This window comes from Felis catus, chromosome B3, assembly GCF_018350175.1.
Source record: "Felis catus isolate Fca126 chromosome B3, F.catus_Fca126_mat1.0, whole genome shotgun sequence".
NCBI lineage: Eukaryota > Metazoa > Chordata > Mammalia > Carnivora > Felidae > Felis > Felis catus.
This window is the reverse complement of record NC_058373.1, coordinates 45,993,298-46,012,862: the sequence shown is the minus strand read 5'-3', so window position 1 is coordinate 46,012,862 and position 19,565 is coordinate 45,993,298. Positions and strand designations below refer to the sequence as shown.

General features: G+C 35.3%; 1 protein-coding gene and 2 pseudogenes across 1 annotated transcript in view; all 3 read right to left on the bottom strand.

Moving 5' to 3' along the window:
- The window catches only part of ADAM10 (ADAM metallopeptidase domain 10), a 137,715-nt gene that overhangs the window by 30,197 nt on the left and 87,953 nt on the right, over window positions 1–19,565 (bottom strand). Inside the window, exons 6-8 of the mRNA XM_011282902.4 lie at window positions 14,081–14,230; window positions 10,750–10,842; window positions 7,380–7,563 (exon numbers count right to left, since the gene is read on the bottom strand). Coding sequence (XP_011281204.1) covers window positions 7,380–7,563; window positions 10,750–10,842; window positions 14,081–14,230 — 427 coding nt within the window. The remainder of the gene's footprint in view (window positions 1–7,379; window positions 7,564–10,749; window positions 10,843–14,080; window positions 14,231–19,565) is intronic.
- LOC111561259 lies at window positions 462–641 on the bottom strand (annotated as a pseudogene).
- On the bottom strand, window positions 9,024–9,154 carry LOC111561248 (annotated as a pseudogene).

Below are 19,565 nucleotides of genomic sequence, written 5' to 3'. Positions count from 1 at the left end.
TGCACACACTCTCTTTCTCAAAATAAATAAACTTTTAAAAAAAATTAAAAACAAAAAAATAGAAGGAATAAGGTCTAAGTAGCTAATGTATATATAACATGATGTGTATAGTTGATAACACTATATTGTACAAATGAAATTTGCAAAGAGCGTAGAACTTAAATATTCTCAACGAAAATAAACAAATAAATATGTGAGGTGATGGATGTGTTACTCAAGGGGAGGAAATCCTCTCACAATGTATATGAATATAAAATCATCATATTGTACACTTCAAATATCTTACTATTTTATTTGTCAATTACACCTCAATAAAGCAGAGGAAAAAAAGAAAAGAATTATGTCCAGTACGTAATAAAAAAAGGGGGTGGGTGGGAAGGAAGGAAGGAAGGAAGGAAGGAAGGAAGGAAGGAAGGAAGGAGGAATGGATGGATAGAGGGTGGGATGGAAGGGGAATAAAGCAAATGTGGAAAAAACCTGACTGATATATCAGGAGTTCACTGTACTATTCCTGCAACTTTTTAGCAGGTTTGAAATTTTCTTCAAAATAAGTTCAAAAAATTGAATTATCATTTTCCAATGTGTCTCAAGAATACTTTCAAATTTTACACTTGATCTTAGCCAAAAGGCTGAGAAGCGATGAGAATACTTTCAAATTTTAAAAGAAAAGCCGTGTCACTGGGGCGCCTGGATGGCTCAGTCTGTTGAGTGTCTGACTTCGGCTCAGGTCATGATCTTGACGGTTTGTGAGTTCGAGCCCTGAGTCAGGCTCTGCACTAATACAGCCTGCTTGGGATTCTCTCTCTCTCTCTCTCTCTCTCTCTCTCTCTCTCTCTGTCTGCCCCTCCCCTCCCCTGCTTGGGTGTATACACATACATGAGCGCTCTCTATCAAAATAAATCAATAAACTTAAAAAAATAAAAAGAAAGTGAAGCCGTATTGCTACTTTATTATACATATTAAATCATTTTGTAGTTCACCTCTGCAATAAGAGGAACTTTAAAGCTTAATATCAAAATGAAAGTACTTGCACATCTAAAAGCAGTTAACATAAGAAATTAGAAAAACAACAACAGGAAAATCAGAAACTGGCTGACCAACCCATCTTTATGTATATTATACTGAGAAGAACATAGTTCTTTTTAAAATTCTGTTAAAGACTTTTAGTGAGAATTCACATGTAAAAGGTTTCTCTCTTTGTTTTTTATTTAAACACAATCAAATGTTAGGATATTCTGATAAGTGATCAAATTATTTCAAATTAGCTTTCTATACACAAAGTTACAACCAAGTTAATAAACCATTAAAAAAATCTAATATTTATAATCCTTAATAAAGCATATAATAGAGGGCAATTCAAAATAGATTTGCAAGAATGTCATGACACTACAATTGCTGCGCTGTTCCTTTTAACATTAGAAAATATATGGCAACAAAATATAAATCTGAATTACTGTTATGATAGGAGTTAGGAAGAAGTTAGGAAATAACATGCTTCACAGAAATGTAAACTGAAAGACTGGGCCTATGCAGATTTTAACCACCAAAAATTAGAGAACCTTTATGATATTCAAAACTTACTACCTCTTCTACAAAGAAATCTTAACAGAAAGAAATCAGCAAATAATTTAACAATATGTAATATATTTTCTTATGCTACTTCTACTTTTGAGATGAGTCCTAAGGACTGTATCACTATTTCCAGACTAGAAAAGATATGAATAGCACTCTGTATGTAGTAATTATCATCTACATATTATAGTTTTAAACAAATAGTAAATTAAAATCCTGCCTTAGTGAAGATTTGTCATATGGAAATTGGTCCAATGCAGTATTGTCAAACTTGAATTAAGCATAGAAGACTTCACACTGTAAATCTTTATCAGTTAAAAAAAGAAGAAATAAATAGCAAGTATTAAAAACTCTGATAATATATTTTTCTGTATGTTTAAGGTCTATCTCATTTAAGGGATGATCATACATAAATTCAAATGTACTTTTCTGAAATACAGTAATTCACACCTTGTTTAACATCTTAACAACTACTTTCGGTTTTAATAACTATCACAGAAAAGTTTGGTATTTGTTATAAACTATTAACATGTTAATTAACAGAAAAAAATAAAACATTAAATTTAATTTTATAGGCTATGGTTTAATTTTTTTTGGCAATAGTGCACTGACTTTTTTTAAATTTTAATTCCAATACAGTTAACATACAGTGTTATATTAGTTTAGGTGTTGATTTAACAATTCCATGTAACACCCAGTGCTCAGTTATGGTTTAATTTAGTAAAAAATACTGCAACTAGTTCTGATGTGCCAGAAACTCAATTAGTGATATCATACATATCTACAGTGAAACTATATAGCTCTAGTTCAGTAACTGCTTGATATCATACATTTAAAATTTTACTACATGTAGTCATCACTGCAAAACACAAATTGTAAATAGTAATGAGAAGGGTAAGATTTTTAAAATTTGAGTTAAAAGCTATTAAAACAGACCTCCCCCCTCCAAATTAGAAAAACCACAAGGGTAATATAATACCCTGACAGAGTCCACAAACACAGTTTTGATGTGAACAGGCCTAAACACCTAAAACTTAATAGCAGCATGCTGACCATGCAGTATCAATTTGAGCAGTAATTTTGAACCAGACAGTAGTACTACTCCCAGAAAGGTTATCAGGAAATGTCCTGGGACATTTCTTCACCTTTCATGTCTGGGGAGCAGTACTCACACATAATAGGTAGGGACCCCAGATGTTAAACATCCTGCACGGAACAATCCAGACCTGCACAAAATGCCAATATATTTAGTGTCCTGTTGTAATATTCTAATGATGCAATTCTCCTAGCCCTATAATTAGACTTTTAAACAACATGTTAAGAATTTGACAGTTTGTGGGTTATCTTGTGAACACCATTTTGAGCTTTGTATGCCCTTAAATACTAATATGTAAAATCAAACTAAAATTTCTTAACTAAGAAAAACAGAAGAGACCATTGCTACCAAATGAAATGTCTCATAAAATGTTTTTCACAAATGAGTTAGAGGAATACTAAATGGTTCAGGATTAATTATGGAGACGAATTCCAGAGCTTGCCTTATTCGGTGTCATGCCCAAAGTGAGACTATGTTCATTAGGATAACATTAAGAAGGACAATATATGAACAAAATATACCTTAATAAATTAAAAAAAAAAAAGTCCCTATCAAAAGCCATGTTAGAAGGGTGCCACAAATGAAATAAAACAAAAATTTTATCTAATATAGTCATTTACTCAGTCAAGGAATCAATGTTTCAGTCTCGAAATTAAATAAGAGGCTACCTGCTTAACACAGACGAGTGCTCATACAAAGAAAAGTTTAAAGAAATCTTTATAGATTCATATCTAAGACTGACTTTGTCTGGAAGACCAGACTCCCTTTTTTGGCTCTCTTCTAATCTGTGTATAAGTTTTTATTATCTCACGAACCATGAAATCATGAACTGAGGCAAAGTCGGATGCTTAACCGACTGAGCCACCCACAGGCGCCCCTAACCTGTATATAATTTTAAATGGGAGCCTCCAAGCCAGCCCAGTTCACTAGTTGTTTCCACTTATTATGGAGTTGGATAGGAGGTGCTGTTTTCCTCATTAAAGAAACCCAAGGCAGTACCCAACTACAGTGTGATATTAAATAAGAATAAAAAGTAGTATAAGAAGACTTAAAGAAACCTACTATTCAAATGTTTCAGCCTTCATTTTTCCCCAGTTTAACAAAGTCAGCAGAGACTACTGCTAATAATTAAAGTAATATTCCGTGAAAATTAATATCACAACAAAATCTTTCCCACCACCATTTAAGTAGTAAAATATCTGCATAATTAAATAAAAGCTAAATAATACAACAAAATCAAAATTAGGCCAAATAAAAATGAAAAGATTAAGAAATAGTAACTGATCATAAGCTGAACAGATCAGCTCTGAAATGGTATTTTTTAAATATCAGATAACGGAGAGGGAGGGGGCCTGGGTGGCTCAGTCAGTTAGGCATCCGACTCTTGATTTCGGCTCAGGTCGTGATCTCATGATTGGTGAGATCAAGCCCCACGTTGGACTCTGCTCAGACAATGCTGAGCCTGCTTGGGATTCTCTCTCTCCCAATCTCTCTGTGCCTCCCACATGCACGATTTCTCTGTCTCAAAATACATAAACATTAAAAAAAAAAAAAAGAAAACAAACAGGTAACAGGAAGCATTACTAAGATCTATAGGCATAAACATGAAGTCCCAAAGGGCATGAACATGAGAGAAGAAGTTACAATGAAAAATAAACATGTTGAAGCAAAATGATTTACCTGAATTTACAGAGAACAGACAAGAACCCAGTCTCCTAGCTCCCAAACCAGTGCTCTTCCTATTATGCCATGACAATTACCCAAAATGATATCTAAATATTACAGAGTAGTACTCTCTTATAACTCCTTTTTCTTAAAAAAATGGATTCCAACAATACAAAACCTCTATTAAAATGCAGGAAAACATTTCAACTTCTTATCAGAAGTGTCTTACAGAAAGCTAAGATATTAAAGTATATAATACTTAGCACACTAACTACTAAATGCACTGAACCTGGAAACAAAAGGTCCAGATTCTAGGCTCTGTGTGATACTGGGTTCGTCACAAAGTCTCTGAATCCTTTCCTCATCTGCAGAATGGAGTCAATAACACCTATACCTCAGAAGGGTACTGGAATAATCAATAAAGACAAATATATTTTTCCTTATAAAAAATACAATGTAAGTCAAATATAAGACTCAGTTCAGATAGTCAAAGGGCAAAGGGAAGTGAAAAAAAAACCTGTCAATGTCTAGTATAGGGCAGGCACCCTATACTAGAAAAAGTTGGATCAAGGGAACAAAGATCCCTTCTCTTGCCCATTCTGGCCTCCATTCTGTCCCTGTCTAGCCCCTTCCCAACAGCTCTTAGAATAAGGCTTCTAAGAACTGGAGTTGGGAATTTAACACAGAATAAAGGCAGCAGATGTAGAATCTATGACAAAAAAATAAGTTATGTGTCCCACCATTTAAAATCTAGAACTCTACCCACTGCCACTTCAGTAAAATGAGCGGCATGATACTTGGTGGTCCAAATAAAAAAAATAACTAGATATAAAAATTAACTGTCCCCCAAATCCATCACCCCAGTTTAATCATGAGAAAAACATCAAAGAGACTGGAAGAGAGGGGCATCCTACAAGATACCTACCTGACCAGTACTCCTCAAAATTGATAAGGCCATCAAAAACAAAAAAAGTCCAAGAAACTAAAACAGCCAAGAAAAGACTAAAGAGACATAACAACTAAATGTAATGTGGTATCTTGGATGAGATCCTGGAACAAAAAAGAGATCTTAGGTAAAAACTAAAAAAATGTGAATCAACTATGGACTTCAGTTAACAATAATGAAGCAACATATTTGTTAACTATAACAAATACACCATACTAATGTAAGCTGTTAATAATATGAGGGAAAGAGGGTGTACAGGAACTCTCTATGCCATTTGCTCAATTTTTCTGTGAATCTTAAACTGTCTTAAAAATATAGCTTATTTTTGCATTTATAGACATGAAGCTATCTAAAGATTAAAAAAAAAAAATGACCAAGCTCCTTCAGGAGCATTACATTCTTAAAGAGCACAAGTCTGGAGGTGAAAATGTAAAATGACAGCAAGTTTCTGGTTTGTAATCATCCAATCATTTTCCCAGGAGCCATTCTGTAAACAAGTTTTTTAGAGACAAAAATATGAATATGGTAGTTCTGAGTGCATCAGAATCACCTGGAAGGCTTGTTCAAACAAAGATTGTTGGACTCCACACCTAGTGGAATCAGTAGACCTGGGTGGGACCTATGAATTTACATTTCTAACAAGTTCCCAGGTGATGCTGATGCTGCTAGTCCAAGGAACAGACTTTGAGAATCACTATATTAATGGTAATTTACAACAAAAGATCAAAAGCATCCTTGAATTTTAACAGTACTTACTAATGAACAAGTAGAAGAAATTATAAACTTTGTGATAAAATCATCCAACTTATTAAAGGAGGGGAAAAGAAATTTCAAAATATAAAAGTTATAAAACATGTGAAATTATCAAAGAAAAGAATGAGTTTGTAAAATCTGCTGACAATGCAAGTAACACAAAAGCAGGACAGATCAACATAAGAAACAAATATAAATCTCCAAAAATACTGTACTATGATATATACAATCCATGACATAAACTTGCACCTTAAGGACATTATAAAAATGTGGAAGAAAAACAAAAGAAGTTTTGAAAATTGTAAAAAGAATATTCATTGCTGGCTTAAAAAAAAGAGCAGAAAGTATAAAAGCTAAAATATAGTACCACTTAAGATTTAAAATACGCATTACAAATCAAACAATAAACTAATAGGAATACAAAATAAACTAGGAATAGAAAAGCTGGCCTTATCCTACATAAAGCAGAAGGTGATTCTTATAAAAAGATAGAAATGATACATCAGAAGAAAGAGACATTACTGTATACAGCTCAAAAGCTGACAGACTATTGATCAACCTCTATATGACCAAATCTATATTCAAAGAGTATGTGATTGTTTCTACTCAACCTTTCAATTAATAAATCTGTATTTCTCTAAACGAGGCTTCTGAACTTAACGATAATGTAAATCACAGACTGTTCCACCTCCAATGCAATGGGTAGAGGATCCTATCCCAGATTTCTTAGCAACAGCAGTGTTCATGGCTAAGGCAGAGACCCCAGTAGAACACGGGCCCAGGTGCCGAGGTCAGTGGAGCTGTGGGTACTGGCACCTGCTGCTTACATCTCTTTTCAGGGAACACTTTACTTTTGTTAAAATAAAGGCTATAAATAAAATAATAATAAGAGCAGTCTTTCTTTTCTTTTTACCTAGTGCTCCTGACCAGGGTTTCTCCACTCTCTATCTCATTCCAGAACAGAAGCAAGAACATAGTTTTCCCCTTGTAATTCTAAGGCCCTCTTTCCAAGAAAAATAAAAATCTTTAATTAATAATATTAACTTCTCTGAAAAAATTAATATTTCATTTTTGTTTTCAGAAATGAGTACTTCTTTTTCTCATAAAATTATTTATTTCAGCCACTGAATGTACCAAATGTCAGGATACCCCCTTGTTAGTACTCATGACAAAATAAAAAGTTGTTTCATCTATTTTTCTACTTACATCATGCTTGCCTAACTCAAGTTGAATAAATTAAGATAATGTACAGGCATCAGGTTCTCCTATACTTTTGTAAAATTCAAGTTGCCCTGAAAACTGCTTTTTGTTTCAAGCATTAAGGCAAGAAACAGTTAAATAAACTACCTGAAGGTGCTCCAACCCAAGCCAGACCAAGAACACCATCATCAAAATCTCGGTCTGTGAAGACATAGGCCAAACAGTAGTCATCATGATTCTGCTCAGAATTCAATTCCAGAAACTTCTCCACACCAATATTTGGGAATCGAAACGGATTTGTAGGGTCCTTCTCATCAGCAGTTGTGTTGATCTAAAATTCAAAACAATTATTTAAATAAGCAATTAAAGTTAGCAGAGCCTTTGTGTAAAGTCTTTGCTCCCCTTCTTCTGCATTTGCCTGCACAATATGCTTGGGACCCAAGGGAAATCAGGCCTGAATTAAGGCTTCTACAACTCATCCCCCAATGCCCCCACCCCTGAGCTGATTATAGAAGCTGAAAAGAAGGAAGGGGGGTGGGGGAGTGGGGGGAGAAACAGAGTAGGAGAATTAAAATTGAGCATGTTAAATTTCTGGGCAAGGTTTGACCAGGTTCCTGAACACTGAGCATTCTCTTTGGGATGGAAAAACAAGTTCTTCTTGAAAGAAAAATTCTAATAAAAGTATAGCTTCTCAAATTTAATCATCTGAGTAAGTCTCTTTTAGTGCTAATCTCCTGCACACGGTGGAAAATATAAGGATATAAAAACCTTAAACTTTAGCTAATTACTAGAACATAACATAGATATCAAACCCAAGACTGTCAATTCAACAGACAAATCGTTTTCTTGGTTCTCCTTGCCTAAAATCACAGGAGTCGAGCCCAATAAACTGCAAGTTCAATTGTTTTTCCCTGACTGTGGGCAAGATTTTTTTTTACTGACAATTCTCTTCTCTTACTGTATGAAGCTGAGTTCCTCCAGAATATTTCTTAAGATGCTTAGCTACTATACTCCTAGTGCAGGTTCCTCCTTCACAATCTGAAGAATAATCAGTTCTGATACCAAACTTCTACAAACAAAAGCTTTCATTTATTAGCCCCTGCCTCCTTTCAGAGACCCCTGCCTAACCTTTGAAGTCCTAGAACAATGTGGCTTTCCTCAAGTAAGTGAGAGCATTACAGACAGAACTGTTGATACAGAATACAAAGGGGTATCCATGAAAGTAAACATTTTTTAGAAGGCAAACTTCATCCTATTGAAAATGTTGGTAGTAAAGGGAGGATATAACAGTTGATAAAATGACAATGTTAGGTCTTTTTAGGATCCACACCCTTCAGTAAAACCAAGAGGCTTAGAAGCAGGATTGCAAAAACACTACTCAGGGCAACTGCCTAAGGACAGATTTCAGAACATCTGATTTATCTACTAACAATTAACTAAAAACAATCAGTAATGGTCATCTAACATAAATAATTCCAAAAGTTATTACACTATATTGTAAATAACACATCTGAGAGAAATGCTATAAATGGCTTTTTTCCCAGTCAAATGAAATTCCTTGATATTTCTGTAATATTGGCTACAAATAAAAACTGCGTCTAAATTTTAGCTACCTATATCAGAAATGAGATAATTCTTATTTAAATATTGATACAAACTTCAAATTAATTAATGGGTCACAAGGAATCTTCAGCAGATGAGATCTGAACTAAAATTTCAATCTCAGCTAAAAACCTGAAAACAACTAACTGCCACACTATCCACTCATACACATGCATTTCTTCATAATGCAAAGCATTTTACTCAAAAAAAAAGTGCTTCACTAAATTTGTTCTGGTATTCTTTACTTTTCACTACTTTGCATTTTAAATTGATAAGAACAGAGACTACACTTGATCTTAGCCAAAAGGCCAAGAAGCGATTCACTACTTTGCATTTTATTACTTTGCCTACTAAACAATATTTTTCTTGGTCATTTAAGAGTTTAAATTGCTCTCAATATACATGAAAGCAATTGATTATGAACAATTCTTACATTATTTATCTACAAACCACATTTCACCTTAAATTCCAATTTAACATTTAATCATACTACTAAGGATCAATTTTGCCTATGCTATTAAATATATTACATCCATGAACACAAATTATAATTTAGTCAACCGTATTTGAAGAAAGTTAGAAGCACAAAAATAAAGAAACCCTGTGGCAAATACTTTCATAAAATAATTTTTTTAATTCAGGTTCTTATCTAGTTTATGAATTCATATTCTTAAAAGCTATACACATGGAAAGATTCACATTTGGAAAACTTCTGAAACAACCAACCCAATTTTGTTAGTAATTTAAAATCTACTTATTTAAATTTATAACATTAAAACTAATCATCAGTGACCCTGTGGCTCTGGGTGAGCATTTCTCAAAATGTGTTCTACATTTATTTGGACTCTCAGTTGACATTAATACAGAAAAGGTTCCATGGTCAAATTATTTCTGAAAATTATGAGTTTCAGGGCAGCTGGATGGCTCAGTCAGTTAAGCGTCCAACTCCTGATTTCAGCTCAGGTCGTGATCTCACAGTTCATGGCATCAAGCCCCACATCAAGCTCCACACTAACAGCAGAGAGCGTGCTTGGGATTCTCTCTCTCCCTTGCTCTCTGCCCCTCCCTTGCTCTCTCTCTTTCTCTCTCTCAAAGTAAACATTTTAAGAAAAAATTATGAGTTTCTCTCATGAAGGAATTCTCAAAATCTGAGATAAGTTAGCGTGCACTGTGGATTTACAAGACGAGGGTACAGTACTGTTTTTCCGACTTCCAATTTTATTTAACCATTCCATCTATCTTTTCCTTCCCTGGAACACCAAATGAGACACACTGGGAAAAATACCACACAAAGCAAATCTTAAGAAGCTGGAAAATGACATCAGGGGGATAAAAGGTCAAGTACTATACCTGTAGTTATTGAGAAGTTATGGCTTTCTAAATGTTATATTAATCAGACAGAATATAGTATGACTGTTACCTCTTTTGCAGTACAGATTACAGCCCTACAGATTTCGTTCTAAATCATAAACCCAGTGTGTGTGTGTGTGTGTGTGTGTGTGTGTGTGTGTGTGTGTGTGTAAAAGCCAAGAGTAAAGACAGTAGGATCAGTAATATAAAATAAACTATTACTACATAAAGATGAAGTAAAAACCAAGTATTTTTCTTTTTGTAAACATGGTCCTTAGGGTCTTTCTTAATGTTCTGAACTACTGAAATTCCTTACTCTTGGGCTGTCTGGGTGGCTCAGTCAGTTGAGCATCTGCAGCTCAGGTCATGATCTCACAGTCCATGGGTTCGAGGCCTGCATCGGGCTCTGTGCTGACAGCTTAGAGCCTTGAGCCTGCTTCAGATTCTGTGTCTCCCTCTCTCTCTCTCTCTCTGCCCCTCCCCTACTTGTGCACGCACGTGCTCTCTCTCTCTCTCAAAAATAAACAAACATTGAAAAAAATAAAAAAATAAAGGAATTCCTTACTCTTATTCGTTTCACCATGAAACTGATGTTGCGGATTCCAGAGAAGTCTGTGGTCTGGTAAATTGTATCAATTGCTTTAACATGACTGGATATCTACAGATTTGAAAAAAGAACAATATTTTAGAGGCAGTATTAAAATGTGAAAAAAGACTGTGAATTTCCATCTCCCAAATCAAGAATTATTCATGTTCAACCACACTCAAATTTTAAAATGTCTACATCATATACTGGATGAAAAGATGAAATAAGATTAGTCAACTAGGGCTGAGAGGGGAGATTCTGTGCCTTTTCCAGACTCGTCCCCAGCCAAAAACAAACATGCACTCTTGCTTGAATCATATAAAACTTTGTTCCCTCAATCAACCCTGCAGTGTCAGACCTCCATGCCTTTTCACATGCTATTTTCTTATGCCTACAGTATCTTTATTTATCCTTCAGGCTTAGTTTGAATATCTTCTGTAAGAACTTCCCTGATAATAATCAGGACACTCAGTCATTCTCTGACTTTAGTCTTTCTATTGCTGCACTAGTACACATTCTCTAAGTTCTGTTGACCACTTTCTATACACTGGAACTGTTTTAGGTGCTAGGAATCTAATGGTGAACAAATAGAAAAGGTCCATATAAATTTACAAAGATTTATTCTAGAGGAGGAGGGATGAGAGGAAGTAATGCAAACATAAATAAGATACATTCAGATTTGCTAAATTCTAGGGGCATCTGGGTGGCTCCGCTGGTTAAACGTCCAACTTTAGCTCAGGTCATGATCTCACCAGTCATGGGTTCGAGCCCCACGTCGGGCTCTGTGCTGACAGCTCAGAGCCTGGAGCCTGTTTCGAATTCTGTGTTTCCCTCTCTCTCTGCCCCTCCCTGACTCATGCTCTGTCTCTCTCAAAAATAAATTTAAAAAAAAACATTAAAAAAAAAAAAAGATTTACTAAATTCTAGGAGGAAATTAAACATGGTGATAGAACACAAAAGACTTCTCTGTTTATGTACCTGACTCCCAACTAAACTCTCTGGCTTCTAAACCACTTTCCCAACTTTATATATATAAAAAGCATTCTTGCTACAATTTATGTAAAAGCATGTATATACACTTTTAAAACTATTTTCAAACAAATTATACAAATACGACACAGTCAGGTGGAAGAATGAACAGTAATAATTTCAGAAGTAGCTCAGGTTGACATACTGTTAAAGAAAGTCCTAACAATGCTGACAGGGTCTATTATAAATTCATGCTATCTAACCTCAGCTTGGCCTAGTAATACCTTATCAGATTCTGTTTCTTCTCCATTCCTGACAGTAGTAGTTCAAACATTCCTCCACAGATGATTATACTTCATACTTTACTGAGAGCTCGTCTTGATTCCCCTCCCTCCTAACCTTCAAATTTTTCTAACTTTATCCATTTCTATCTTCCTCAAAGGGTAATTCTTCCTTAAAGGGAAACTCTTCTTTATTCCTGAATCCAATCCTTACTGGCTGGACCTGCAAGAACATTGGCTCCTATCGATTTTTCTTTCTCTTGTATCTTACATTGCTTTTCTACTGGATCATTTTCCTCTTCCTACCAACTTGCTCCTGAGTATTCCCTGTCTTCCTTTCACCCCCAAATACTTCATGGTATTTCTAAGTCACCATATCTTTTCCTATTTTTCACATTTCTTAAAACCCTTGCTGCTTCACTGGGGCGCCTGGGTAGCTCAGTTGGTTAAGTGTCCGACTCCTGATTTCAGCTCAGGTCACGAACTCACAGTTTCGTGGGCTCAGGCCCCACATTGGGCTCTGCTCACTGACCGTACAGAGCCTGCTTCAGATCCTCTGTCTCTCTCTCTCTGCCCGTCCCCAACTTGTATTCACACGCTCTCTCTCTCAAAATAAATAAACTTTTAAAAAATTAAAAAAAAAATTCTTGCTGCCTCGGCCAACCCATCCATTATGCTTGCAATGTTTTCACCCTCACGACTCTACCAAGAGCAGATTAAAACTCATCAATAACCTTCTAGTAACTAAAAATCAACTACCTTTTATAGTCTTTTTTGTCTTCAGTATTATTGAGGCATAATTGCAAATAAAATTGTAAGATGTTTAAAGTACACATCTTGATGATTTGATACATGTATACATTGTGAAAGGACTCCCCCTATCTAGTAAATTAACATATTGTAGTCATTCTTCATTCTCTTTGATATCTCTATAATATGACATTTTGTTTTGAAACTTGTTTCTTCCTTGGCTAACCCCAGTTCATCTCCAACATGTTTATTATGTTTTCCCCCATAGCTTCTCTTCCTCATCCTACTCACTCTATACAGATATTATCCCTCAGTTTCCTCCCTTTTAATTTCATTCTCTCCCCTTATTTGAACTATATCTTTTGTACCCATAAATTCTATGCAGAAAGCTTAAGGTTAGGCTAACCTCTCCCAAACTCCAGGTCTACTTCAATATCCTAAGGAATGACCACTTGGCTTTTGAACACGTCTAAAATTAAGCTAGTCAACAACACCAAAATGAGTCCATCATTTATACTATTGGCACCTGAATCCTCTTAGTCTCAAATCAAATTTGGAGTCAAAATGCATCCTCAAACTCTCACTGGGACTCTTCAACACGAAGGGTATCTTGCATGGTTATCTCCAAAAACTTTTTACTTTATAGTAAGTGTTGAAAAGACACAAATGCAAACAATGCAACTTTGAAAGCACCAAGTACAAAAAAAAAAGTACTAAGTACAATGGGAATACAGAATAGAAATTAAATACTTCTTGTTGGAAGGATTCCTTTATTCTTCCATTCTTTAGGACCACAATTGAAAATTCAACCCTCTTACTCTTAAATATAGAGAACAAACTGAGGGTTGCTGGCAGGGGAGTGGGGAAGAGAGGAATAAATGGGCAAGGGGCATTAAGGAAGACACTTGTTGGAATAAGCACTGGGTGTTATATGTAGGGGATGAATCACTGGATTCTATTCCTGAAATCATTACTGCACTATATGCTAACTAACTTGGATGTAAATTTACAAAAAACAAATAAAATTAAAAAAAAGAAAAGAAAAGAAAATTCAATCCTCTTTTCAAAGCTAAGCTCCAGTGCTATCATCTTCATGAAATCATTTTCTTACACTTCAGCTTTTCATGACTCTAAAACATCCTAACTGGTCTTTCAGTCATCTGTGTACTTATCCTACATGTTCTATAATTATTAAAAATATGTACTTTTTTTTCAAAAAAGAGATATGCCATAACTTTAATTTTAGAGGAAAATATAGGTATAATTTAACAGTGTGAGAACTCCTAAAATAGTAGCAAAATTATAAATACCTGGGCAATCACAGCTTCTCGTGTTCCGTAATATTTAAAGAACAGATGATCAGTCTGAATATAAAGCTGACAAGTATTTCTCTCAGCTGAAGTTGTACGTTTTTTCCTCAAGTGTTCTGGACCATTAACAGCATGTTCTCCTTGAGGTGTCTATATGTCAAAAAGAGAGTCATTTCTGATAATTAGTATGCTTCACTATTATACTTCATACAGCTAAGAATACACATTATGTACAATTTCATATTCTGCTTTATTATGTAACACCATAGGTATTCCCCCACACCATAAAAATTCTTATAAATCTCACTTTCAGTCTCATAACATTCCACTATATAGATGATTTATAATCTATTCAAGCAATTCTTCCACTTTTAAACATTTTCAAAACATTTTTTAATATATAATCCTTTAAATATAAAGCAAGTCTTATAGTAGCTTATACTACTTTGATATTTTCTTCTCTCTCCCTCTAATACCCAATCTATTACCTAGCCCCATCAAATTGATCTCCTAAATACCTAGGGAATCTGCCCATTATCTCTGGTGCCTTCACATTAGCCCCAGCTACCATCATTTATTACCTAGGGTACTGCAATATCTCTATCCATATCCACTACCGGCCTTCCCTCTATTCTCCAAACCACACTCTTTCCAAAATGCCAACTTGCAAAATTACCCACCTGCATAATATATTTCAATGGCTTCCTAATGCTCTAAGGATAAAGCTCTAAATGCTTTACATGTGCCACCAAATCAACATTGCAGTCTCTGTTTACATGCCTGGTTTCTTCTCATTCTATATTATTTCAAAGAGAGACTCTACCACATAACCCAACCCTAGCTCTCTGTGCTACAGCTAAACAGACTTCTTTCCAATCCTCCAACATCGTCTGTCTCCTGCCAGTCTTTGCACATGCACATACAGCTGCCTTCTCCTAACCAAGCTTTTTCCTTCAGACCCATCGATTACACCACCTCACAGAATGCACCCATGTCCCTTCCATAGTGCAACCTTATGGTATATTGTGTGGTGATTGGTTTAATTTCTGTTTCCAGCCTACTACCATTACTTCAACCACTAGAACAGGAGCTCCAGAAAGAACAATCCCTGTTTGCTTCTCACTATATTGCTATCACCTAACACAGACTTGGCAGGCAAACAGCAGATACTCAGTAAGTAGGAATTAACACTGCTATTGAATCCAAGCACTTAAACATTTGCTGACATCTGAGGACTCCATTTTAACTGAGTTTTGATGACATAGTTATGGAGAATTCAAATTAAATTAGATTTGGGGCACCTGGGTGGCTCAGTCGGTTAAGCATCCAACTTTAACTCAGGTCATGATCTCACCACTCATGGGTTCAAGCCCCACGTTGGGCTTTGTTCTGACAGCTCAGAGCCTGGAGCCTGCTTCGGATTCTGTGTCTCCCTCTCTCTCTGCCCCTCCCCTGCTTGCACATGTGCGCGCGCGCGCTCTCTCTCTCTCAAAAATAAAAACATTAAATAAATTGTATTAAACAAATTAAATTAGATTTTAAGCCACAATTCCAAATTTACTCTCACATTTCATACTTTGCTTCTCCCTTGACAACTCCATGTTTCTCTGTTCTCTCAGTTACCACCTTCATTTTGCCTTTATCTATTTTCACTGAGTACAGCATTCGAGGGTGGCAGTTACTCAGCTTCACCACACACTACTGTCTTCTGGTTTCAATGGTCTCCAATGAAAAATGAGCTGTCATTTTTACTGTTGCTTCTGTAAAGGTGACTGGACTATTTTTACTGGTTGCCTTTAAGAGTATATATCTTTCAGTTTTTAGACTTTTCTAATAACATCCTAGGGTGTTATTTTCACTATAAAGTATTTATCCTGCTCTAACTACAGGGCTTACCAAAATTGTTGATATCCTCTGTCATATTTGGAAAAGTCTCTGCCATATCTGTCCTTATTTCACTGTCATTTTTTCCCCTCCTGAGAAATCAATTATACATATGCTAGACCTTCTTGATGAGTCTCCTATCTCTTTTCTGTATTTTCTATCCTTTTGCTTCTGAGTGGTTCATTCTGTTTTATGATATACCACCCAGATCTAAATCCATCAAATTCTTAATTTCTGTTGTTATGTTTTTTAATTCTAGAATTTCCATCAGACTCTTTTGTTCATTTTCAGTTTTCTGCTACAATTTTAAATTCCATCTTTATGTACTTGAACATATTAAAGTCTGTATCTGTGTCTGATCATTTCAGTACCTCGAAACCTTTAGGCTGTTTACATGTCTGATACCCCAGTACAATGTAAACTCTTTGAGGGTGTACACTTTATGCCATTTACTCTTGCATCACTGATGTTTGGTATACAACTTTTCTCCTCTTGTTCTTACATCATGTTGTCTCATTTGTTCATATGCTTATTATTTTCAGCTGAGTGCCAGACAACATACATGAAAAACCACAGATAGAATTTTAGGCTTCAGGCGATGATGTTTTTCTCAAGAGAAAATTTATTTTTGCTTCTGGCCTTCACCGTTAGGCTTGATGCACTAGTAATCCTGGATCACCTTACTTTAATCACAGATTAAGCAGCTGTGATGTAAAGCTGTAATCCCTTTGACAGGAAGAGGTAGAACATTTTTTTGACCCGCCCTTACTTCCAGGGAGTAGCCCTTCAAGATCCAAACCTGAAGCACTACAGAGAAGGCCTCATGTACTATTTTTACCCTAAGGCTCAAGAATCTGGAGAGTTCTACTCAGCTTCTCAGTCTCTCAGCTACTTTATCAGGAACTGGAAGATAGAGCTGGAGAAAAGGTAGATCCAAATGCCATGCTCACTCAGTCATCCTCATATTTTCCTAAGATCTAGCCCCATAATTCTTCACAGCCTTGTTCTCTCCCCAATGCCTCCAAGCCAATACACAAACACACACATGCAGACACACATATAAACATGTACATATGTACTTTTAAAATATTTATTTAAAAAAAATTTTATCTTGAGACCAGATTGGTTTTTATTAGCAGTTCTGGACAGGAAAAGGATTACTCTGTATCTTGAAAACAATTTTGTGGTAATTTTATGTATTCTGAATATTGTCTCAAAGCTTGTAATTGTCTTCATTTTGAGGTGTCTTTTACCCTTAATTTTCATATGGTGAAATATATCAAATTTTTTATAGTCAAAAGATTTTACATCATATTCTAAGAGTTTCTCTATCCCAAAATCCAAAATATTTTTAAATATCGTTTCAAACAATTTGCCCATTTTTTAATTGGAATTTGATGCATTATTTTAAGTGAGTTATAATACTTCTTTGTATATTCTGGAGAAGCCTTCTGCCAGATAGATGTACTGTTGACATTTTTTCACAGTCTGTGGCTTTTTATATTTTCTTAACTGTGTGTCTTTTGAGAAGATTTTAATTTTGACAAAGTCAAATTGATAAATTTTGGAGACTGGGTATTTTTTTTTTTTAATATTTATTTTGAGATACAGAGAGAGAGCACATGAGCAGGGGGAGAGGTAAAGAGAGAAGAGGAGCCCAAGCAGGCTCGATGCATCAAAGTCAAGAGTCAGACGCTCAACCAACTGAGCCACCAAGGTGCCCCTAGAATGGGTATTTTTGTGTCCTAAAAAATTGTTGCCTATGGCAAAGTCACAAAAACGTCTATGTTTTTTTCTAGAAGTTTATGTTCTAGCCTGAAGTATATAGACTCATTATCTATTTTCAGTTAAATTTTGTATGAGGTGTTAGGTGTATAGGTTGAGGTTCGATTTTTTTTTCCATACGGATATCCAATTAATTATACCAGTACCATTTGTCAGACTGCTCTTTTCACCTTTAAATTACCGTGGGACTTTTGAGGAAATCAACTGACCTTATGGACTCTCTATTCTGTTCCATTGAATTATACGTCTAACCTTAGGTCAAGAGGACACTATCTCGATTACTATAGCTTCATAGTAAGTCTTAATATCAGGCAGTGTAAATCCTCTAGTATGTGCTTTTTTGAAAGTTCTTTTGGCTATTCTAGATCCTTTACATTTCAGCCTAACTTTCAGAATCAGTTTATCAATTACTAGATAAATGCCCACTAAGATTTTGATAGGTGTTGCATTGACTCTACAGAAGAGCCTGGGGAGAACTGATACATTGAGTCTTCCAAACAATAAACACAATATATTCCTCTATTTATTAAGATATTTTATTCTTCTTGGCAATGTCTTACAGTTTTCATATATATGCCTTGTGCGTATCTTATTAAATTTATTCTAAGTATTTTATATTCTTAATGATACTTTTAGAGGTTTTTTTAAAATTTATTTTGAGAGAGACAGAAAGACAGTGAGAGAGCATGGGGGAGGGGCAGAGAGAGAGAGAGAAAGAGGAAATCCCCAGCAGGCTCCACACTGTCAACTTAGAGCTCAATGCAGGACTTGAACTCATGAACCACAAGATTATGACCTGAGCCAAAATCAAGAGTCAGATGTGTAACCAACTGAACCACCCAGGCACCCCTAGAGGGTTTTTTTGAATTTCATTTTCTAAATGTTCATTGGTAGTATACAGAATACAACTGATTTTTGCATACTGACTTTTTATCTATCCTGTATCCTTGGAAAATTCACTTACTAATTTTGTAACTTTTCCTAGATTCATTAGGACTTTCTAAGCATACTCTCAATTCACCTACAAATAAATGCAGTTTATTTTCTTTATAATCTACGTGCCTTTCATTTCTTTTTCTTGCCTAATTGTGCTATGACCGTGATGTGTTATCTTCTTTTAAATACTGCTGAGTTTGACTTGTTAATATTTTAAGAAATTTTGCATACATATTTATAAGGGATGTTGGTTTGTAGTTTAGTTTTCTTACAATGTCTTTGTATAGTGTGGGTATCAGGATAATGCTGGCCTGACAGAATGTGCTAAGTTTTCCTTTCTCCTTTATTTTCTTAAGGGCTTTGGGTAAGATTGATATTATCTTTTAAATGTTTAGACTTCAAGAGTGAAACTACGGGGCGCCTGGGTGGCTCAGTCGGTTAAACGTCCAACTTTGGCCCAGGTCATGATCTCATGGCTTGTTAGTTCCAGCCCCACATCGGGCTCTGTGCTCACAGCTGATCCTGGAGCCTGATTTGGATTCTGTGCCTCCCTCTCTCTCTCTGGCTATTTCTCTCTCTCTCTCCTTCAAAAATAAACATTAAATAAATTTTTTTAAAAAAGAGTGAAACTATATCTGGGCTTGAACATTCCTTAACGGAAAATTATTAAGTATCAATCTAATCTCATGGTATACACACCTACTATTCTATTTTTGCTTGTTTTTCTTAATTTGTATGTGTAAAGGAATTTGCCTATTAAGTTGGCTGTTGAATTTATTGGCTCAATGTACTGAAAACTTAAACTACTAATGTGTATGGTAATATCCCTTCTTTCATTCCTGACACTATTAATTTGTGTTTTCTCTTTATTTCTTGATCA